Source organism: Petaurus breviceps, unplaced genomic scaffold, assembly GCF_028583685.1.
Source record: "Petaurus breviceps papuanus isolate PSGF00001 unplaced genomic scaffold, PetGlider_PUasm1.0 120, whole genome shotgun sequence".
Classification (NCBI taxonomy): Eukaryota; Metazoa; Chordata; class Mammalia; order Diprotodontia; family Petauridae; genus Petaurus; species Petaurus breviceps.
Genome location: NW_027185627.1, coordinates 3,553,050 through 3,578,034, shown reverse-complemented (window position 1 = coordinate 3,578,034; position 24,985 = coordinate 3,553,050). Strand labels below are relative to the sequence as shown.

Here is a 24,985-nt window from a genome sequence, read left to right as displayed (position 1 = left end):
ATTAATACTATTTTACATGTAATTGGGAAATAAGATATACAGGCACTGGGGCATAGAGATCCACCATGCCCTACTGGAAAAGTCCAAGGGGGTATGGGAGAAGATATAGGAGAGAGCAGATTGGAGGAGGGGATATCCTGTGGGACTGCTATTTTGGGGCAGTGGGTAGGGGAAAAACGGGGAGAAAATTTGTAACTCACAATCTTGAGGAAAATGATGTAAATCAGAAGTTAATAAAGCATTTGAAAAATGAAAAAAAAATCTGGATATCTGGAACCCCTAGTCCCCAAGGGTTCTAGTAGCCATAGTTATTAACTATATCTGAAAAAAATATAATCTCAAAGAAATAAAATGTCACTCCTCTCTGATGTCTGGCCCTGATCTATTCCTCCCACACATGGTTCAGGGGAGCAAAAAAGAATCTCAGCTGCTCCTGAAAGCGCTTTATAAATTGTTAAGTCCCTTTCTAAGTTTGAGTCATTATTATTAATAGTGGCTGGTTTGAGTGGCAGACAAGCCAGCTGCCATCCTAGTCTCTCCCAGAACATCTTCTCTCATCTGACTGACATTCTAGGAGTCATTTCATCCAAGACCCTGCCATTTAGTTCAATCTCCCCAGGGAGTAGCTATCAACTATTTCTCTGGCTTATTGTTTGCCTGACCCCTTACTCCTCACCTCCAGAATGTTCCCAAGTCTTCCTGTGTGAGTACTGGTAGCTAGAGAGCAGTCATATTCCAAGGAAGCAACAGACCTAAAAAGTTCCACAAATCATTTTAGTCATTCTGTATTCCTGTTTCGTTGACTGTCCCTGGTATATACTTTCTGATTCCTGGCAAATGATTTATTCATTCATTCATCCATTCAATAAATACTTATTAAAAGCCTATTCTATGTAAGGCAATTGTGCTACTGGGGAATTCACAAAGATAAATAAGATACAAATACTCAATGAGTTCATGATCTCTTAGGGGAATTCAATTCTCATCAACCCATTGCTTCTGGACGCTCGCCATACCACATACTGATATTAAATTCCTTCCTTGTCCTAAAATCTATTGTCCTCTGAAAGAGTAATACATATACTCAGAAGAACATAACAGCATCTCATAATCTAAGAAGTCAATCTTTGGGACACATTCCTAATACCATTCCTAGACAAAGACCGATGAGCTGATCTTCTACTTCCTCTACCTCCCTAGCTACCAGTGTGTAAACCAGGAGAAACACAGGTCATGGACCAGGGGTGGGGAACCTAAGGCCTCAAGGCCACATGTGGCCCTCTAGGTCTTCAAGTGCAGCCCTTTGACTGAATCCAAACTTCACAGGACGTAGGTTCCCATCCCTGTGTAGAGTATTATAGAGTGGCAGTGAGCCTGACCTCTTAGAGAATACAACCTCCACCCTCTCCCTCCCTCCAGCATTTCTAACAGTGGTGAAAGTGACTGGTGGGAGATCCAATACCTCTTCTAAAGAACAAAGGCTCTTAAGTAGTATAAGCTGGGCACCAGGTAAGTGCCTAATAAATGCTTTTTGATTAACTTATCTGCAATCAGGGCAATATGTATGTGATGGGGAAGAAGGGGAGAGTGGAGGTAAGAAGGGAGAAACACTTCCCCCACCCCAACCCAACCATCTCTTTCCCAGTGAATCTCCCTAGCCATTATACTAAGGAGTACTGCCTGTCTGAAAACTATCACAGCCTCCTTGGGGGGGGGGGGGGAAAGGCTGGTACCAGAGCCTGAATTTACCCTATGTATATAGGTTGGTCCTCACTCAACTTAACCTAGAATGTGTGTAAGCTAATTTTTGTAAATTTAATACTATTTGAGTCACATTAAGTTGATTTGTTATTTAAAGATATCTTATGGGTGAATCCTTTTATAAAGCCAAGAACCACTCAACTTATCAGTTTGTATAAATCTAAATTCTAATAACATCATTTTGGTTTAAGTAGATTATACCTATAACTTCCCTACTGCAAATAAAAACCTTATTTTGCTCACCTACCCAAGTCTATGTTTAATAAAGAAAAGAAGAAGAGCTTAGAAGAGGAAGATCATAGGATAAAGGTGCTACAGACTTGGGGCTCCAACTTGGACTCCTTGAGGGTGCGAGCTATAGTAAATACCGGTACTTCATTTCCCTATAATATTGGTCTTTAATTTGTATCCCTGTAATGAGAAGCAGCATGGGGAGCATATTGGGTAGGGGTCCAGCTTCTGGTATACCAGCAGTGTCACCTTAGGCAAGCCACTTATCATCTCAATGCCCTCAGGTACCTAAGACTAGCCAATACAAGAAATACAACGTGCTTAGTTAGAAGGAGTTCACCACCTGCTACTACTCATACTAATGAAAGCCCAGGTCGGGCCCTAAAATGAAAATTCCTCTTACAGGCTGACAACGGAGCCCAAGTTTATTAATCTCAATCTGAAGATTGAATGAAGGCTTTGAGTCAATAGCTCATCTAAGAGGCAGCATCATAAACTGTGCCAGGCTCTGTAAACAAAGGCCCAGCCACGGATCACAAAACAATCCTGTTGGGAAGGGGGAGGAACAGCACAGAAAGGAGTGCTCCTCTGACACTGGTCTTAGTGGTCACGGATGGAAATGAGCCACTGATGTCCTCCCATAAGAACAAAGGACACAAGTCTATGCACATTAGGCTGTACAAAAAGGACATTTCTGACCAAAACAATTGATGAGACACTTAGAAATGGCTCTGTAGATAAATCAGTTTGTGATTTAATGCAATTGGATACAGAATTGGTTTTGGAAATCACAGTTGGACAAGAGATAATTCCAAGGCTACTAGGAGATCATGCTAGCTGTGATTTGAAAAAATTAGAAAATCAGTAGCTAAGGGAAACTACAGCTCCGAATTCTACTCCTTCCATTCAGTAATTCCTGATTCATCTTGAAAGTATCTAACTTATAAATTTTCAACTGGCCAAGATAATAATAATTTAAAAAATTAACAATAGAAAAAAAAAACACTTTGAGTAATCCCCTTCTTTAAGGAGTTCAAAATACTTCCTGGACATTATCTTGTGGTTGTTTTTTTTCCAAAATAACAAGCATACAAAAAAATACTTAAATGTTATCTGTGACCTCATCAATGAGGATAGTCCCTAAAATAACCTTACAACCCACATTCTTCCATAAATCCTTTAAAAAACAATCTACCTAACATTCTGGAGGTGGTCTTCTGGCTGCTACCAGTGCAACATCTGGCTATTCCTATCTTGTTCCCAAATCGACCTGACCTCTTTTTTGGATTATATATACTTCCTGGATGATAATCTTTTTGTAATTTTTTACACATGGTCATTGTTGGAAATATGCTGTGGTCTCCTTACAGCCACTACACATCTCTTCATTGCCCCAGGAAACATTAAAAAAAAACAAAACAGCAGTGCAAGTCTGCAGTAAAATTGGCATGAGACAAAGTTAAGCCAGCTAAAACCAGAATGACTAGATAGAAATAGAAAAGGTGTTTCTATGACAATCTCTTTTTCTTATCGGTGGAAGCGGAATCACTACATTTGGATTCTAACACCTCAACCCTGTGTGGAAGTAGAAATAGTATGTAAGAAGACTTGTGAGAAGTGGCTGGACTAGACCAAGGACACCCAGGGGAAATCTGTTCTGGAGGCAACAAACTTGTGCAAGGAAGTCCTTGAGGAAACAGGAGAAGGGAACAGGCAAGCTTCCATATATGATTATATGAGGCCAACTCCACAATCACAAAAGTGACTGAAATGCAGATCTCTATTTTCCAAAATACTTCTCAAAATCATTTCCTGTTCACACATTCACAATGAAGTCACTGAGTATCCAAGTAAATGATGACTTAGTCTGGAAATCCTGTCAAGTTTTTTGAAGTATCTATTTCTTCACTGTCTACAACAGATAGATGTGGGTACATATGCCACAATTATATTTTGGTTTATGGTCAATGTATGCAAAACAAGGTGATAAGACCATTTTACAAATGAGAAAATTAAAACTCAGCAAGCTTGAGTTACTTATCTGGTGATACAGGAAACTAGATGGTGCAACATTTAGAGCACTGAGCTTGGAATCAGGGAGACTTACTTTGCCGGGTTCAAATCCAGCTTCTGACACTTACCAGCTGTGTGACCCTAGGCAAGTTACTTAACCCTGTTTGCCTCAGTTCCTCATCTGTAAAATGAGTAGGGGAAAAGGAAATGGCAAACCATTCCAGTATATTTGCCAAGAAAAAATAATAGGTTAGATTCAGATTGGGGGGAGGGGAAGAGGGAAGAGGAAAGAGAGGGAGTCCTTAAGTGGATCAGCAAAACTCATGCCAATAATGAACTGGGTCTGTAACTCCAGAATATCCACTTTAAGCATTCAGGTTATATCAACAACTCTGGATGCTGACCATAAACCATGTTATCTACCTCCTGTTTGAGAGGTGACAGATTCAAGTTGCAGAATAAGACATATTTTTAGACATAGCCATTGTAAGAATTTGTATAACTTTACTATGCTTGTTACAAAGGTTTTGGTTTTTTTTCCTTCTTTTCATGGGGCAGGGGGTGAGGGGGTAGTAATGGAAAATAAGTGCTTGTTAATTGAAAAAAAGTAAAAGAAAACTTACATGAAAAAGAGCCTAGCAGGGGTAGCTAGGCGGCGCAGTGAGTAAAGCACCGGCCCCAGAGTCAGGAGGTCCCAAGTTTGGTTCCGGCCTCAGACACTTAACACACACACACACACACACACACACACACACACACACACACACACACACAAACCGTGTAACCTTGCGTAGATCGGAACACCTCAATTGCCCTCCAAAAGGCAAAAAAAAAAAAAAAAAAAGAGCCTAGCAATCCACTTACCATCCCTGGGACATGCTCTTCCCTAGCCACTAACAGTCCTCCATATATGTTGAAAGTAAGCCTTTCTTTACAGAAACTATCCCTCTTTTGTACCTGTAACCCTATCATTTAGCCCAGTGCCTGCCACCAAGAAAGCACTTGATGTTTTTTTCATTCATTCTTTCATTCTGAGAAGACTTTTCTAAATAAACACAAGGGCAGATGTTCTAACTGTAGCATACTCTCTCGAACAAACTCACTGGCAATATTAATCATCAGCTCTGCCTGGCTCAACATATAATAAAAACCCATGATTCTAGACTTCAAAACAAGGAAGATAAATAAGAGGAAGAGAGAAGAAGTAATTTGATGATTAACTGGAATATATTCATCCAGTTAAGGCTCTTGGCACCAGAAGCAGCACTTCTCAGTTTGTGTTTCTGCTAAAGAAACTGGTCAAAGAAAGCACAACTCCTGACCTCAAGCTGAGTATACCACAATGTGTGATGAAAGAATTATATATAATATCTGGATTCATAAATATATATATATATATATATATATATATATATATCATCCATGGATTTGGATTTATATACAATGGAGAATGACTTCCAGCAAGTCATTTCCCTCTCTGGACCTATGTTTCCTTAATTCTAACATGAGGGGATTGCACCAATGATCTTCAGGACCCACTCCAGCTCAAAATCCTATGATTTGATGACACCAGAAAGGAAGACATCACCAGTCTCTCTCCCAAAGTAGAAAATCATTCTCAGTAAGGGGGGGGGGGGGGGAGGGAGAGAGGTATAAGGGAGGGAGATTCGGATTAATCCAACTTTCTGGTTAATAGATAATTACCACAAATATAATAAATGGATTATCAATTTTTGAAGAACCATAATACCACAGATTACACTTAACACTAAAAACTAAATTGAAAATAATCCCAATTTTCTTTGATGTCTCAGAGGATACCTCAGGATTCTTTGGTATATGAGGATCAGTATCCTAAGCCATTAATATCACTATACTGTACTATACATATGAAGACATATGAATACTGATTAATAGAATTCTGGTTAATAGGATGCCAATAAGAGAGTTTGTTGTGCATATGAATGGGACTATAAGGTTCTACTTCAAAAAGTAATCTTGCCAGAAGAAATGGTCCATATAAGTGGCAGCCCAAGGAAGCATGGAACTGGATAAATATGACCTTAAGATTTATTTTACATGGAATACTAATGTGCTGTAAGAAATGATGAGCTGGTTGATATTAGAAAAATGTGGAAAGATGTGCATGAAATAATGAAAAGTGAAGTGAGCAGAACCAAGAGAATGTTATATATAGTAACAGCAACATTGATCAAAGAATAATTGTGAAAACCAAGTTATTCTGAGTACTATAGCTATTCAAATCAACTACAAAGGACCTATGAAGGAAGACACTATACATCTCCAGTGAAAGAACTGATAAACAGATGTATGCACAGTGTGGTTTTACATTTATTTATAAATGCGTGTTAAATGGTGGCCTTCTTTAGTGTGGAGTGGGGAAGGGAGGTAGGGAAACAGTTTGGAACTTAAAATGTAACCAAAAAAATAGACATAGATACATATAAAAAAGTACGTGTGTGTGTGTGTGTGTGTGCATGCATTAGACAGGCAGCTAGCTTTCGACTAAAGTCAAAATGTAAGCTCAATTCAATTTAACATACACTAATTAAGTCTACTATAAGCAAGATACGATAGTAGACCCCTGATAATTCAAAGGCAAAGGTAAAAATCATTCCCTACCCTTAAGCATCTTACATTCTATTGAGGAATACAATAAATAAACAGGTAAGAAAATACAAAATAATTTAGGAAGGAGAGAGCACTTAGAACTAGGAAGTCTAGGACCAGGAAAAGCTTGCCTAGAAGGAAGCACTATATAGTCTAAGAAGATGAGAAAAGGCTGTACATTCAAGGCCTTAACAAAGTCATGAAGGTGGTAGACTGAATGCTAAGTCTGAGGTACATGTAGGACAGTTTGGCTGGAATTCAGGACATGAAGAAGTAATGTAAAATAAGCCTGCAAAAGTAGACTAGAGTCAGATAGTGTAGGGCTTTAAAAATGCCAGGCGGAAGAGTCTATATTTTGTTCTAGAAGCAATACAAGGCCACACTTGAGTAGGCCAAGGGCATGGTCAGAGCTATGCTTTAGAAGGATTACTTTGGCATCTGAGAATGGGGAGGAGAAAGGAAGAAATCTGAAGCAAGAAGAGCAAATGTGGCCATTGAATTTGAATCCAGATGAGTTTTTAAATGGCTCAACTACAGTAGTGGTTATGTAAATGGTTAAAGGGACACAGATGAAAGGTATTATGTAGAGAATTGAAAAGATCTGGAAACAAATTGAATAAGAAAGAGGGAAGAATTAAAGATAACACCAAAATTTTAAACTTAAGTGTTTAGAGGGATGGTGGTACCCTCCACAGAAATAAGAAAATTTGTTTGGAGGAAGGTCAGAAAGGAGGTGGGAGATATGTAGAGATAGTGAGTTTGGAATGCTGACGTGATATCCTGGTGAAGATTTCCAGCAGGCAGTTGGTGATGAAAATTAGAGCTCAGCAAAGAAATCAGGGCTAGAAAAGAGCCTTGGGAGTCATTGCAGACAAAAACATTGTTCCTATGGGAGCTAGCAAGCTCACCAACAGTTATTCCCCAAACCTCTCATTTTTCTACTTTACTCTATTAAAAAAATCAATAAATACATAAGACTTTTTACAGATTAGGTGACTCAGACACTTCCCCTGTATTTCTCTTGCCATAAAATGGGGGTTTTCAAAAAGCAGTGTCAAAGACATAAAGTTTTAAACTTCCTAGTACCATTATTATACCAACCCTGGAGGCTGGAAAAACTAAAATTAAATGATAAATAAAAGTACCAGACCTAAACTTTAGTGAGTTTTCTGGGTTTAATATTAATAATTCATTTTAAAAATATTACTGAACATTCACTTTGTGTCCTGTCCTATGTTATGCTCTCAAAGGAGAGAAAGACAAATTCAGTACAAAACAAATCAACATCCCAAATATATCAGAAGGAGCAGAATTAGAAGAGGACACGGATTAAAGTTATACAGGATGAGAAGGCATAAATAAATTACACCCTGAACCAATGGAGTGAGAGCCCCCATATGCCCATGAAATCCTCAATCGGTAGCAGTCCTAAAGTAGATGTATATATACTTTCTATATTTGAAGTAACTCTAAGAACCATTACATCAAAAACTCACATGGAATAACTAGAGAAAAACAATACAACAGAATTAGTAGGATAACGAAATGCTAAATTGAATTTAAATGGGTGCCAGTATATATGATACAGCCAATAAGTGCCATGGTGACCAAGAAGGCAAAAATCAACGCTGTCTAGAATTCTCCATAAGAAGTTAGAGTTTTCCAGATATATTAAGAATATCCATAGGATCCTATGACCATAGGTTTAGAGCAAGAAGGGACCTTAATGGTTCTCAATCTAATACTCTCATTTTATAAAAGACTCAAAAAAATTAAGGGACTCTCCCCTCTTGAAATTACATACATGTTCTTGTATTTATTTCCTTCTGTGTATGTCCTATCTCAGCTTCACTGCAACCGCCATGCCTACCCCAACCCAGGCAAGGCCTGTTTATGTTCTTGTCTCCTCAGAGTCCAGAACATCGATTTGCACATAGTAGGTGTTTAATTTGTTGAACTGAATTGCCCAACATCAAAGATAGCAGAGCTCCTGACTTCAAATCTAACACAGTAATGCATCATGTTTCCTCTTTTCCAGTTTTCTGGCTTTGTTTATATTTATATGATTGAGTTTACAATAATTTATAGGTCACTGGACCAAGATCTCAGATTCAAAATACCAACAGTTGTTTATGTAAGTGAAAAAATTCTGAATCTTAGTAACCAGTGCCCTTTTTTCTAGCATTTCACCATCATCACCATTACTATAGGAATGAAATGGGATTCAACAAAACTACAAAACAATTTTAATTTTTGTTTCATGTATCCCTAAGGTCACAGAATTCATCATTCACTACCCAACCAACTGGTGATGAGGCTCTTAGTCTTCCAAAAGCTAACTCAGTCTGTTTTAAGGGTTATGCTCAAAGCCTTTTTTCTTAGGATGGTAGCATCTACAGAGCTTGTAAACCTTAGCTAGAGCCAGGCTGTCGTAGAAAAAGTCTAGATCTGACCCCATGGAGCTAATATTCCTAGTGCTGGAAGGACAGGCTCCCAAGTGGTGGGACACAGACTACAGGTGGGGGCAGTAGGTCTACATACACTGAACACCCTCCTCCAGACTAGGGTGATGGGTCCAGGTCCTGCTTTCCGGAGGAAGCTGCTAAGTTACCCCACTTGCTGAGGTGAATGCATTGAGGGTTATAGTTTGCCCAAGGGCACTTTCCTTGGCCCCACTGACCTCAAATGTGGCCATTATCCCAGGAAGCAAGACTTGGCAATTACTTCTACAGATGCTGCAGCTCTTGCCCCCTCAGAAAAATAAAGTTCTTACTAACAAAGGCCTTGGTGCTGCCAAATGGTTCAACACTAGAAAGAGTCATGACTATCAGTAGAAATAACATTAAAGAAGCTCCATTACCATCTGCTTTGCCAGTGTGCCCTAAGGACCCTTCCATCTGACCTGCAGCTGAGACCCCTGCGAAGTTTCCCCCTTTAGAATGTGAATTCCTTCACAGTAGGGATTTCCTTACTTTCTATCTATAGTGAAGTATCAATACATCTCTATCTAATTATCTACATATACAAATATCTCCAACACATAGCACAATGCTTTGCACATAGTAAGTGCTTTTTTATTCATTTATTCACTCCACTCATTTATTTATTCAAGGGATGAGACCCTTCCCACTCACTGCTCATTCTGAGCTGTGAAATGAAGAGTGCTCAGAAAGGGGTAATGCCCCACAGTGAGCCTTCATCATATTCAGAAGGCCAAATTTCAGCCCCCTGGCTGAAAGAGTGCTGAAATGGGTAGGGGAAAAAGTCCTGATTTATAGTCCCTGCTCCCACACTAACTCTGAGCCTCTGTTTCTTCATTTGTAAACTATGACTATTGGACAAGAGAGTCTCTAGGGTCCCTCCGACCCCACCCCCACCCAATCAGTTGCCAAATACTACCAATTTTACTTTCTCAATATCTCTCAAATCTGGTCCCTTTTTCTGTTCACACTACAAATACCCTCGTGCCAGCCTTCATCATCTCTTGCCAAGGACTACTGGTAACAGATTTCTAATTGGTCTTGCATCTTACCTTTTCCCTCTCTAATCCACACCCTCCACACAGCTGCCAAATTGATATTCCTAGAGCATACATTACTCCCCGGCCCAAGAAGCTTCAGTAGTTCCCCAATCCTTCTAGGTCACAGGCATGGAGAACTTGTGGCCTCAAGGCCACATGTGGTTTCACCACTGCTCTAGGAGAACTCTTCTGTTTGGCATTTAAAGCCCTTCACAATCTGGTTCTGGCCTTATCTTTCCAAGCTGATTACAGGTAACTCCTGCTCTGGACTCCAATCAGAGCAGTCTTCATACATACAATGTGCTGCTTCTATGCCTTTCCAGAGCTTATGGCTATACCTGGTGCTTTCCCTCTTCATCTCTACCTTCTGGAACCCCTTGGAGATCGCTCCAAGCATCAGCTGACATGCTCCCTCCTTCAAAGGCCTCTTCTGTTGTACACCCCACCTCACCCATTCACTTAGTATAGCACACATCCTGTGTTTACTTATGTGTAAGCATGCTGTACCTCAAAGGAAGAAAGCAAGTTCCTCCTTGAGGAGAGGAACTATCTCAGAAGACAGTTCAAAGAAAGGTGAAACCGAAGCTTACATTCTAATGAGGTGGGTAACATATATAAATAGATACTTATAAGATATGTGCTGAGTAGCTGGAAGGAGAGGTATAAGTAGGTACAGGGGGATGTGGAAAGGCCTCCTGCAGAAGATGATCATTTAGCTGAATCTTGAAGGATTCTAAAAGGTAGCAGTGAGAAGGAACAATATTCCAGGGATTTGGCAATCCTTTTGCACAATACAAAGGCATGAAGATAGAAGATGGAACATCCTGTATAAGGAACAGCAAGCAGACCAGTTTGGCTGGACCTTATGGGGGGGAGGGAGAAACAAGACTGGAAATCTAGGAAGAGGACAGGTTACAAAGAGCTTCAAATGCCAGCAAAGTTTATACATGAGCCTAGCCTCTGAGTTTACTAAGTAGGGAAGTAATGTGGTCAGACTTATGCTTTTGGAAAATTGCTTTGGCAGATGAATGGAGGATGGACTCATACAAAGATATGAGGGAGGCAAACTTATGAGAAGGCAACAGTCCAAGTGAGATGTGATGAAAACCTGAACTAGGGAGGTGTCTATGTGAGTAGAGAGAAGACACAGAAGGTGGAGCTAGAGATGAGAAGATCTGACAAGTGATTAGATATTTGTGGAGTTGAGGACGACACCAAGGTGGTGAACCTGGGTGACCGGAAAGATGGTGGCAGCCTCAAGAGTAATAGGAAATTTTATAGAAAAGGTGAGTTGGGAATGAAAGATAATGAGTTCTGTTTTGAACATGTCAAGCTTAAGATATCTGGGGGGATATCTAGTTTAGAATATATAAGTCTAAAGCTCAGGAAAGAGACTAGAGTTGGATAAAGATATCTGAGAATCATCAGCACAGATAATATTAGCTGAAGGATGGATGACCAAATAGTCACATGAGACAGTGTAGAAACAAATGAGAAGAGGATCCACAACACAGCCTTGGGGAACATTCACAGTCAGTGGGCATGACCCAGATAGGATCTAGGAGAGTACTGAGAAGAGGAAGTCAGATCTACAGGAGGAGAAGTGGGAGCAACGTCCTGAAAACCCAGAAAGAGAGTATTTAGAGGTGACCAATAGTGCCAAATGTTGCAGAAGGGTCAAAAATGACTGAAGAATGAAAAAAGGTCACATAAGACATAACATTCTGTCATGATTCTATAAGGGCTTTGGAGGGCTTAGCTTCCAGCCATCTCACCAAAAGGATCCATTTGCTTTTGGGGTTCCTTCTCTATCCCCAAACCCGAGGAATTAAACTTCTATCCCAAGGGTGAGGCAGATGATTTTAGCACTAGTTAGCAGGAATAATTTGTCAAAACACTAGCAGATCTCTTCTTACGCCTGCTCACCCTGTGAGTGCTGTTGGCCTTCTAACCATAGGCTGCAGGTTGCCTGTCTCCAACAGGGTGATGCCCACCTGAAAGCAGTTTCTGTGTTGCTTGCCCCAAAAGTGAAAATCCCTAGTCCTAGCTCTGACCAGCCTGTGTTCCTCTTTCTGTTTTCTTGGCTCAACAATGTGAAATTTCTACCTTCCTTGTTCATTTCATTCTGTTGAAGATAACCAGGGATTCTTTTTTTTTTTTTTTGCCATTAAAAAAAAAGACAGAGGGAAAGGAAAAATGGATATGATTTTAATAGGAACTGTTCCTAAAACATCTCTAAAATGAGAACTAGGAAGAAGGGAAAGAGGCTCCTTAAGGGCCAAGATCTTGTCTTCTTTTTTTTTTGGCAATCCTTTTGCACATAACACATTGCTTAACACATAGAAGGCCCTTACTAAATGCCGCTGACCCCCCAAAAAATGGAAAAAGGTCTGAACATGCAGGAATATAAAAAAGTGAGGCTTAAGATGTTTTCAAACAATTTTTAAAATCCTGGTTTTTTTTCTACACCATCTTTCCCAACATCCAAAACACACACACACACACACACACACACACACACACACACACCTATATTCTCTCTTTCCACTTTAAAGCTTTTCAATATAATTTCTATGGTCTCAATTTTCCTCACTGTTTCAAAATTTTTCCTCATTCCAGGCTATTCTCCACATCTCTGCCAAAGTTATTTTCCTCAAGTATAATCTGACCTTGTCACTCCTCTATTCAATAAACTCTAATGGATCCCTGTTGCCCCTAGGATAAAACATAAACTGTTAGCTTTTAAAGCCCTTCACAACCTGACCTGAACCTGCCTTTCCAGGCTTATTAAATATTACTCACCTCCTGCACTCTACTGTCCAGGCAAACTAGCCTTCTCTCTGTTCTTCACACATGACACTCCATCCCCCACCTTGATGCCTTTACATCCCTGGATGCACTCGCTATTCACTTTTGCCACTTGGAATCCCTCAATTTCAAGATGCAACTCAAACACCAGCTTCTATACAAAGCCTTTCCTGATCTCCCCAGTTGCTAATATTCTTTCTCCAAAACTACCTTGTGCTTAACTACTCCACATTTATTTCTTTTATTCCTTTTATGTATGTACTTATTGTCTCCCTCATTAGAATGTAAGTTCCTTGAGAGTAAGGATTTTTCATTTTTGCTTTGTATTTGTATTCTTAATGTCTAGCACACTGCCTGACAAATAAATGCTTGCTGATTGACTACTGACCAAAAAAAATCCAGAGTTGGGTAAGCACACATTGTGCTTAACAAATAATCGTGGTCCTAACCTCCCCCAAAGCTTAGAACAGTCTGGGTTGGGTCGGTAACATTTTAGGGTTTGTGACTTAAGTAATGTTGAAAAGTTCAACAAACCATAAGAAATAGGAACCTTTTAACAGCTGAGTTATTTCATTATCGATCTAAAACATCTTTCTCTATTCCTTCCAGAAAATATTTCTACAGGTTTCTCAATCACCCAAGAACTCACACGCATACTTACAAGAGAGTAAATTATATAAGGAGTTCGGAGAGATGTTTTACTATAAGAAAACTAGCAATAAAAACATAATGAGCTCAAAGTTTAAAGTCAAGGTTATAACCTTCCACTACTATATCAAACCATCTAAGACTACATATCATTTTAGATTCAAGAAACTCAACAAGCCACAGCTTGTTCAGGCATCAGAATAACTACGAAGAAGGTAAGGTCTCCTGAAGAGAAGAACATACACTGGCCCTACCACTAGTTGTATAGCCATAGGCAAATCACCTAATCTGAGCCTTGGTTTTCTCTTTCCAATGGGAATAACAACATTTGCCTTACCTATCACACAAGAATGCCGTGAAAATTTAATGAGATAATATACTCCAAAAAAGCATTTCGAAAAGTGTAATGGAGTCTTTTTGTTTGTTTTTTTAAACTGAGCACACCACATTATAATTTTCCACTAAACACACCTGTCTTTTCTTAGGACCACTTTGAATAATACAGTTTCAAGCAAAATATGGCTTTTTTATTTATATATTTGTAATATATTACATATTTATCACATATAAAATTATACATATATGTATATATATATTGTGTGTATATACACACACACACACACACATATATGTATATATCTTTAATACCATACCCCCAATTAATGTGTGGTCACAAACACTGCATAAGAAACACACCACGCAGTTATTGCGAGGAATTTCACAAAACAGACCAGGCAGATTCCCAAAATTCCAGGCCAATGTTACTCCTTTTCATCGCTCATGAAGGAAGAAAAGTTATCACTTTGGGTCATGTCTCCTGAAAAATATCCCATGGACAGACTCTGCCACTCACCCCCTAACATAAGGCAAGTAATCACTTTATAACAAAAGAGTGATAGAGTGTCAATTTTAATATTCTGGCCATCTCAAATCTTCAAGAGTAGGCTGGGAAAAAATTGAACTAGCAATTAAGTTTTTAGTACTTATTTATAATGCTGAAAGAGGAGTCAGCCAAGACTCAGGTGATTTCTTAACCCCAAGGCCAGAGAGAGGGAAACTGAGGACATCTGAAGAAAAGGATCCTGTTTCTGGACTGGCCATGCTCAACTACTGTATCATTCATTCAACTCAGGTTTGCAGCTATTGAAAATTCTCTTGTAGAATTTGGAAAAATCCTAATACTCACTTCTCAGACAATTCCATTGTGTTCCCTTTCCTCTAGCCATCATTCTCATCTTAACCACACTGCAATGTTGGACTCCCCTTCTGACTCCTCTAGTTCTGAAAGATGGGCTTTTGCCTTACCTTGTTAGGAACCAAGTCTCTACAACATTTCTTAGTCACCTCCATACTAGTGTATGTACCTCTTACTTTCTAAGTCCCATTTATGTGTGGCCAGTAGAATTAAAGTTCCCTGAAGGCAAAGATCATCTTTCCTGCTTGCATGTGTATCCCCAGTGCTTTGCACAGTTCCTGGAACAAAATGAATGACCTATCTATCCAATTCTACATGGTAGGAACTATGAGACCCATGTAAGAAACAAAAGGTCTGGGAAGGCAAACAATTACAGAAACTCTCTGTGACAGGAAACAGATCAGTAGGGAAAATTATCTGAAAAGACAGCATGACTCTTGAGACTGGCAGACTCCAAAAGGGGAGTGATCCTTCTGAATCCTTAAAATCACTTATGCTATATACAGAAGAACTGATTACCTGACAAGGCAAAGCGCATCTGGTCCCAGAGGTTACAAAAAGTAGGGACTCCTTTGGCTTTGCCCAGTGTGGAAAATGTAACAACCAAAAACCCCTTTTCTTTAGAACTTTAGAATTCTGAGATAGATTAATTTCCTTTTAAACAATGATCTATTCTGTGGCAAGAAGTATCCTTGCCCTGTCTGATGTTAGGAAACTTCCGATCAGTTGCAATGAACCCTAGACACCCTAAGGCTGGTAATAGGGTACTTTTAACTTTCATTTGTTTCTCTGGCACTGTGTGTGGTAAGAGAGTATAAAGTGCAAGGATATATCCATTATCCTTCAGCACCACCACCTAGGGACACAAGGGCACTAAGATAACGTCCAGTGGATTTCACCAGTCAATAACCAGGTGCTTACAAGCCAATATTCTCCCTGTACCTGAAGATCTTAGCAATATGATGGGTAAAACTAAGCTTTCCTCACAACCTCTGCCCCTCCCCTACAAATAGTTCCGGAGTGCCCTTTTCTCTCAAATATGTCCTTTCTACTATCTGCCCAAATCAGCACCTACTCAAGGAACATTCAAAGCATGAAAGATTTGGGGCACCTGATCTAAGTTCCTCCATGGCCCCCCATGGCCTCCTTGCCCCTCACAATAGTACATCCTTGTTCTATTACCAACTAGGTTTTTGTCAGTGGCTATTAGAACAAGCCCACTCACCCCTATCCCTATTTTTATGAGCACTAATAAATTTGAAAAAGATCAGGAAACAATGCCCAAATTTTGCCAATTTGGCATTCCAACAGAAGGAAGTCTGCTACAACAGGGAAAATCCCAAAATGGCAGACTGAAGAGATCTGAGCAAGAAGAAAAATACTTTGGACTCAATAACAAATTAGCTGAAGGGGAAGATGGATAAAACTGTGGGCCTGGAGTTATGGATAATTAAGTGGTAGGATGGATGGAAAAGTGACATCCACAGCAGCTCTAGCAGGATTTCAAGGAGGGGTAGGCACAGGAAGTAAAGGTCCCAAGCAGAAGGTCAAATAGATAGGAAGCCCCATTAACAACAGAAAAGAAGTCTTCATTGAGGTGGTAGAGATTAGATAAAGCCATCTACCAATAGGAAAAAAAAAAACCTGCATTAGGAATCAGAGGACCTTGAATTCTGACTCGCACCTACAATCTGTGTGACCTTGGGCAAAAGTAGTCACTTAACTCCTATGGGCTTCAGTTTCCCCATCAAGAGAAGGCTCCAGCAGATAGGCCCTTCTAAATAAAAATCTATGATCCGAAAATGCCTCAAGGATTAGAGAAGGTGAACTCCAATGCTCCTAATTCCTGGGAATAGAATCAGGAAATCCAGCCATAACACAGAACCTAGATTTGGTTCAAATAATAGCTCTACCTTCCAGTTTGGTGCCAACTTAAATAGTTTTTACGAATATGTTTCAAACTGGGGCTTTGTTTATTTAAAGGGGACAGGAGGGGGGAGGGAGGGCCTCTCTCTGTCTTGGCTCCAGTCTAGGCAGAAGGTTAATATTTGGGTTCTGCATCAATCAGTGGGTTTCTTATTCCCAGTTCAGTGCCAAAACCCTGGAAGCGTCGCATGTCTGAGGACAGCGGGGGTAGAAGTTGCCCCACCACGATGGCTTCACGGAGGAGCCAGCCCGAGATGCACGCATCCAGATTCCTGGACAAGGAAGCAGCTGTTTCCCGGGACGGGACTGGACGGGACCAGTCGGGCCCCCAGGGTGGGTGTGGGGTTTGTGGGGGAGGGGGCACGGAGGACAGCCTGGCCAGAAAAGGCTACTTATGCGGGTGGGGTGGGAAGCCCGAAGAGAGACTGACAAAAGGGGCTCAGCCGCGGGCCGGCCGGGGCTCGGGGAGGAAGAGCTGGCTTCTCACCGGACTTGGGAGGGTACCGATAGGCCGAGTTTGCCTGGATGTCGATGTCCTCCACCCCGGCGATCCGGCGGCTTAGGATGGACCCCATGGCGCCAGGGGTGGAGGGAGGGCTGGCAGAAGCTCCGGACGGCCGAGGGGTACCGCGAGATCCTCACACGGACATAATACGGCTGTGGTCCAAGCTGCCCGGCCCCAAATACAAACACCCACTGCGACTGCGGCGACAGCGGCGGCGGCGGCGACGGCGGCGGCGGCTCGGCCCCCTTCTCCCCACCCCCATAGCGACGGCTGGCCACTACGCCACTGCCCTCTCCCCTCCCGTTCCCTGTCCCAGAGAGCTATGGGAATGAAAGTTCTCTCGCTGCTGAGTGAGCCGGCTCCCAACGCGGAAGTCTCGCCCTGGGAACTACATTTCCCAGAAATCCCCACCACCGGGGCCTGCCAGACTGTTGACATTCTCTCAGGGCTGTACTAAAGGAGCTAAAACGGGAAGGGGATAAGGAAACAATCTTTCCTCAACCTGTCCCTTACCCTACCTTCCTTCTTCAGTTCTAACACGTCAATATTATTTTTAATTTTGTGCTACCATACGTCTTTTGAGGGGAATATCCAATAATTGAAGGTAACCCTTCCATTTACCCGCCCCCAATCAAAAGTCGCCCCAGTTACACTAATGGTTCCTCCTCTTTCCAGCGCCCTAACTCTGCTTGCCAGGACCAGCAGAGGGTGCTTCGGCACTTTTCACCTTGTATGTGAATGGAGAAGGTAGGGCCAGAGCCGAAGTTTTCTAGATTACCTGCGGAAACTCCAGCAAATACGGTTTGGAGTAACCATTGCTGGCATGCATCGGTATTCGAAGCAGCTCTGAGTTGTCCTGAAGCTTGTCCAGGGAAATGCGTAGCTGTACTTTTACAACCCCGGAGACGGCAATAGTTCTCCATTTACTGATAAACCAACTGAGACACAGAAGACATCATCATATGACATTAGCAGAACTGGAACTCGATCCAAGTTCTACTGACTGCCAATTACCTTGGACCTCGGAATTCTACAGTCAGTCAACAAGCATTATTCAGCATCACCTCCGTGCTATGCACAGTGCTAAACGCTGGGGGAAGGCTTGGAAGGAGCTCACATAATAATGGGTTGTAATGTCATATAAGTGGGCATTCCCTCCACAGATGCATGCAGATCGCAGCCTGTTTATGACTTGATAGATAGTCTTCCAGGATGGTTGTAGCTAAAGACTAATCAACCCGCAGACCCTCCGATTTTATTGGGCTGGTTCTGGGGCAAGGCGACAGTGCACCAACCAAGGCATATTGGAAGCCTTTCCCTACTTGGTAGGCTCTGCCAGCAAGGGTTTGGCACTGAGCTGCCATAGCTTTCAGGAGTCCACGGTTGCCTCTATCTTGCAATAAATCATTGGAGTAGGACTTTAGTTGTGAGGGGAAAAAAATCAACGGGTGCTATGATTGTAGACTAAGCCATTGACTGACAGATTTCGATGGTGATCTAGTCTGTCATGGAACCACCCACCCATAGGGATTATGTTGAAACTGTAATCTTCGTACAACTCACTTGTTGATATTCTTCAATCTATCAATCAATATTTATTAGCATCTATTATGTACCAAAAACTGTGCTAAGCTCTGGGGATACAAAACTTGTCTCTAACAAGCAAACAACTGTTTGCTACCTGATAAAATCAGCAATGATTAAAAGAGAGAAGACAATGGAATTAAGAGAGGTTGGGGAAGGCTTCCTGTAGGAAGGTGGTGTTTTAGTTGAGATTTAAGGAAGCCAGGGAGGGCAGTAATTAGAACTGAGGGAGAGAATTCCAGGCAGAGGGGACAGGAAGAAAGAATGCTGGGAGCTAAAAATGGAAAGTCTTATGGGTGGAACTGTCAGAGGCCAGTGTTACTGAATGGAGGAGTACATGGTGTAGAGAAGGCCTGTACAACCTTCAGCCTTCGAAATCTGTTGGCATGTCACAAACGGCCCACAGACAGAAGGTTGTGCAGGCCTGGTATAGAATAAGATTTAAAAAGACTGGAATGGTAAGAAGGGGCTAGGTTATGAAGGGCTTTGAATGCTAAACAGAGTATCTTGTATTTGCTCCTGGAGGCAGTAGGAAGCCACTGGCGTTTGCTTATAGATAAGGTGGTCACCATGCATGGGATATTTTTCAAGATAGCCAGACCCTATTGTAATAAACTTTAAAGTTTGAAAAGCACTTTATCTACACTACCTCATTTGTAGCAGCTTTCATTAGGGATTAAGATAACCAATGATTAGAAAATAATAATATAAACAAAACCGGTAGAATCAGAGGGTTAGAGCTGAAAGAAACATCAAGCAGCTATCTAGTCAGTCCCTTTCATTTTACAAAGGAGGGAACATAGACGCCGAAGAGATTGATTCACCAAACATCATGCAACTGATAATAGACAAGGATAATACACCATTCATGAAAATTTACTTTTAAAGAGTCTTTATTACAGTTAAATAAAGAGCTGGATACAGAGTAGCAGGGTATCTTTAAGGAGTTGATGACCTAGTTGGGAAGAAAATAATGTATAAAATAATAACAGCGTAAAAGAGAAAGGTTATTATGGAATAAGGTTAGGTTAAGAAAGCATCATAGAAGACAGTGCTTGATACATAGTAAGCATTTAAATGCTTATTGATTTGACTTCTTGACTAGAGAAGGTAAAATCTTGAACTGAGTCTTGAAAGAATTGTGGGATTTTGGTGAAGAAAATCTTAGAAGGCAGAGATGAGAACTGCAGACCTTCAAAAGCTACAGAGAAGGAGAAATGGAAGATAAACAGTGGTTATCTTCATCCCTAAATGAAATCTGGAGTTCCTATGAAAGGCGACAGAAGAAAAGGCTAAGAAGATTAGTTAGACTATGTGGTATCCACTGAATTGGTAAAGAGTATGGGTTTCCAGGGTTAGCTGGGTATCCTAGCAGCCTTAAAGACAAAATTTTAACTGTTTCAAATCTTTAGAAGGATAGGAAACAACAGAACCATATAAGAAACATACCAAAGTAGGAGATGGCTTCCCTTGTGTTTTAATCCTAATTCCACTGATATACTATGTGACCTTTAGAAAATCTCTGGCATTCTTTGTGCCCCAACCTGCTGCCTTAAAGGTTTGGATGAAGTAAGGGACAATGTTGAACAATATGCACCACCAAAATGTATAGAGTACTTTGAATTAATAAAAATTCTGGTCTGTAGAAAATAAAAAGGGGTATTAATATTGGTTTAGTGTTATTCATAACACAAAATAACATAAACCAGTGCCTGAATTTCCTTGAGCAGTTTGTGCGTGTACAGCCCACTTAACAGGGCAGGTGGTAGGATGGAGGAGAGAGAAAGGAGCTGTCGGTGCCTGGAAACAGCTGATGGCACCCACAGTCTGCTGCCATCATGCACAAAATCAGTCATAGAGAAGGATACACTCAACCACTGAAATCGGGGGCCCCTCTGGCTGGCCCCAGCTTAGCTGACTGAGGAATCCAAAGTCCAGTCTCCAGGGCAAATCATTACTTGCTGCAAACAATTTTGTTTTCCTTTCTTGTCATACCCCCTCCCTTAGGGCCCCCATGTTTTTACTGTCAAGTTGGTTACCAGTGGGTCCAGTGGGAAAACAACCTAGCTCAGAGCTCTAGCGTAGGACCCAGGCTTGTGAACTTTATTTCAATAAATACCACCCAGAATGAGGACTGACTCACAGCCTGGGAGAGTTTCCTTTTTTCATTGCTGGCACCCACTTGCCTGGCACCTTGTGTTGCCCCTTCAAGAAAGAAAAACAAATTATGAAGAAGGGTTCTGCCTCCTTTGAGAAGAAAAGTGTCTTGTTGGCCTGCTTGCCTCCCTGGCCCTCGTTCCCACCCTGTGGTAGCCTGGTGATTGCCTTTCTCCCACCCTTTCCCCACCAGCTTTGCCAGGAGAACTGGCTGCCCTTTAATTCCCTACACCAGATCCTTGCCTGGCAGAGGCTCACTGAATTCATTCTTTGTTCTCACAGACGCTGCTGAGGCTTTCATTTCCACATCTCCTGCCTTTAAAGCTGTGGTCCAGTATCTTAGGGAAATCTGGTCTGAATTCCGGTGCCATCACAATACCACAAAGAGGCTAAGCATTCCTCAGTGGTGCTATCCCAACAAATGATGAGAGATACAATAAAGAACCAAGTTTAAATTCTTGTACAGACAGGATTATTCTCGTCATACCTGGCAACTCCACGTGATAGATAGCCTCAGCTCTTTTGAAACCTCTTGGGCCTTTGCTCCCTGTTCCTGCCCCCTGCTTTCAGAGCTTCCAGAATCAAGCATTCATATCTTCTTGTCATCTGTTGCTGCTTAGCAACCCCATTATATGCCTATCACTCCATCCCAGTCAGCCCACAGTGACTGGCAGATTTCTCCTTGAATCCAGAATGCCGGTGTGCCAAAATAATGTTCCCCATTGAATCCAGAGACTTTCCAAAGTCTAGCCAACCTGCCTCTTCCACGTCTTTTGTCCAGTCAATCAATTATTTTTTGGGAAGAAGCTTATGGGAATTGTGGCATTGGAGCTCCCAAGTAAGATTTGCCTATGTAGCACCTGAAAAGTAATAAAAATCAAAATAATTATAATTATATATAACAATTATAATATAATCCAATTTAGCACATTATAAGTTATTTCTCTTCAAAGCCACTCCCCACCAACCACTGATCTGTTCCAAAGAGCAGAGAAAAACAGCTAAGCAAAACATAGTGATTATATCTTTAAAAAAAAAAATACATCACTTTTCACATCAATAGTTCCTCCATCTCTTAGCTGAGAAGAGGGAGGTGCTCAGCAAGTATGTATTAAATGTCTACTTCTAGGTACTCTAGGAGCTTATACTGATAGTGGGAAACTGATCAGGCAATCAACAAGCATTTATTAAATACCCTAAATTAGTCAGTGGGCTAGCCACTGGTCTTAAGAAGACAAGGACAGAACAAGAGTTATTGTTAAGGAGCTAATGTTCCATTTACGGAACATAAATGATAAATAACATAATAATTTAAGGAGGAAGGAGAGCACATTAATTGCCAAGGGGATCAGGAAATGATTTTTGAAGGAGGTATCACCATAAACTGAGCCTTGAATGAATTTAGGGACTCTAAGAAGTAGAAAGGAGGGCAAAGTGCATTTTAGGCATGGGGTGGAAGGATGGCTTATGCCAAGTCACAGAGGCTTTGCCAAGTTTTGGGAATAGCAGGTAAACCAGTTTGGTTGGAATTCAGAGCATATGCAGGTTGCAGAGTGTTGGTTTGGCAGCTAGAAGATCTGGGTTCAATTCCTTATTTTATGTTATCTCTTGTGTGAACTTGGGCAAGTCAGCCTCCCTGGGCTTGTTTCTTCTGTAACAAGAGGCAATGGACACTGAGGTTTCTTCTAGCTCAAGACTGATTTTTCTATGACTCAATAATGAATAATGTGAAATAAGCAGGCTAGAGCCAGTTTGTTAAGGGTTTTTTCTTCCTTTTTTTTTTTTTGTTAAAGGTTTTAAATACCAAGCTGAGGAATTTCTATTTTTGTCTTAGAGGTAAATGGGGAACTATAGAAGGTTCATGAGCCAAATAATCATAAATCACCACTAATCTCTACATATGGATCCCTGCAGGTGACACACTGCTTTAGTTTTAAAATACAACATGGTCCATGTTATATTGTATCTTAATTTTTTTGTTAGTTATTTCCCAATTACATTTTAATCTGGTGACATCTCTGTCATAGATTATATAGTACTTTAATTCACAAAACCGTTTCATGTGTCTATTATCTAATTTTTTCTCCCAATAGTCAAAAGGTAGACAGGACAGATATTGTTATTAGTATTTTGCAGATAAAGAAGTTGAGGCTCAAAAAGGAAAATTGAAAAAATGGTAGATGGTAGACCTGGTTCTCCTAGCTCCAAGGCCAGTGCCTTTGGGAACCTGATCCCTGAGATCTGACTCCTATGTCTGAGATGGGGAGGGTTGACTGGCACCCTGACCCTTTTAGAGCAGTCCTTCATGGATACATATAAGTTTACTTCTGTATTTCAGGGATCCAGGACTGTTGGTGTGAGCACACTGACCCTTTCCACTGACACCAATCACAATTCTTTTCTTTACACCTTAGATCATGAGGTCCTATGACTAAAAAAAATCCATCATCTTTCTGGGCCATGATCCTTTTTACTTAGCATTACTGGTCCTGAGATGATCACCAAGCCCAGGACTCAAAACCTTTCCACCTGTGAGTGACCTGCCATAGTGAAGTTTATACTTCACTAGCAGAGAGTTTTTGAGAAATCAAGATCATCTTGATGCAACAGTAAGACATCAGGGTAAGACTTTAGTGTAGCACCCACCACAGAAGCTTACTTAATGTGTGACCCTGGGCAAATCACTTTACCCTGTTTGCCTCAGTTTCTCATCTGTAAAATGAGCTGGAGAAGGAAATGGCAAACCACTCTGGTGTCTTTGCCAAGAAAACCCCAGATGGGTTCACCCCAAATGGAGTCCCAAGAGTTGGACACAACTGAAGAACAACAGCCACCACTAATGTCATTACACACACACACACACACACACACACACACACACACACACTCGGCTTCTAGTGGATTTACCCGATTTAGTGGACAACTTAGCCACTCCAAAGATGATGGATCTGAAGCTGAAAGGGACCTCAGAAACCACCTAATTCCTATTTCCACCTTCTATAGATGAGGAAACTGAAGCCCACATAGAATTAAGTGATTTTTCCCAAGGTTATACAGATACGGTCATAGAGTAGATGTGAACCCAGAGCCGAAACTCTTCTCCTTATACTGCTGGAACATTTGCTGTTTGTCCTTTGTTCTTGAAGAGGACCATGACATCAGGGAGGTGATGCCATAACTTGCAAGTGAATTGGATTTAAGTGAGGGAGGACTGTGCAAAGTCACCAGCCTCACTTTCTCCTCCAGAGCCATCTGGGTCCAGAGGCAAGATAAAGATCAGAAACATTTAAGATTAGAATGTGAAAACTGCCCTCCCTTCACTTAACCTTAGGTTAACCCTTTGATCATAACCCAGGAGTCTATGAAAGGTGCATGAAGACACAGGTTTATTTATGGGAGAGAATAACTGTCCTTGACAGCAACCTCAAAGATTATTTATGGATGTCTCCTAAACATTTCTAAAGAAATCACTATGGTTTATTTTGTCTAAAGATTTCTTAGACTTGTCTTCATCCAATATGAATTCTTAGGATAACTAAGTCAAGAATTTATCATTCCCTGCATGTTACCTTTCCAGGCATGAAATTCATTTCCTCAACTCTACCCCTGGGTTCCTTCAGATGTCACTTCTTACACAGACCTTTCCTGGTTCCTCTCTCCAAGCTGTTAAGCATTCCAGAATTCTCTCCCCTCTTGAAGTTATTTTGTATTGTTTTGTACATATATTGTATTTACTTACACACATTTTGTATTCCCTGCTCACTCCCCCCATCCTGAATGAAGCTCCTAAGGACAGTAACTGTCTCATTTTCATCTCCATATCCCCAACTCTTAGAACCTGGCAAACATAGGTGCTTGGTAAATTTTTATTGAAATGAATTGGATTTCCTGCCTCTTCTCCTTTGCCCTCATTGCTTTTCTTGATCTAAAAGACCTCCCTGCCCTCCCACCCCCTTTTCAGAATGCTACCCATTCTTCAAGGACTAGCCCAAGTCTCTCCTTTTCT

General features: G+C 41.0%; 1 protein-coding gene across 4 annotated transcripts in view; it reads right to left on the bottom strand.

The window, feature by feature from the left end:
- Positions 1–17,540, bottom strand: part of MGRN1 (mahogunin ring finger 1) — a 131,112-nt gene extending 113,572 nt beyond the window's left edge. For 2 of the 4 annotated variants that reach the window (XM_069089487.1, XM_069089495.1), the window contains exon 1: positions 17,221–17,540. In XM_069089487.1, the coding sequence (XP_068945588.1) occupies positions 17,221–17,308 (88 nt within the window). In that variant the 5' untranslated portion in view covers positions 17,309–17,540. The remainder of the gene's footprint in view (positions 1–17,220) is intronic. The other 2 variants (XM_069089504.1, XM_069089515.1) reach the window with 1 other exon arrangement.
- Between the last annotated feature and the right edge of the window lie 7,445 nt (positions 17,541–24,985).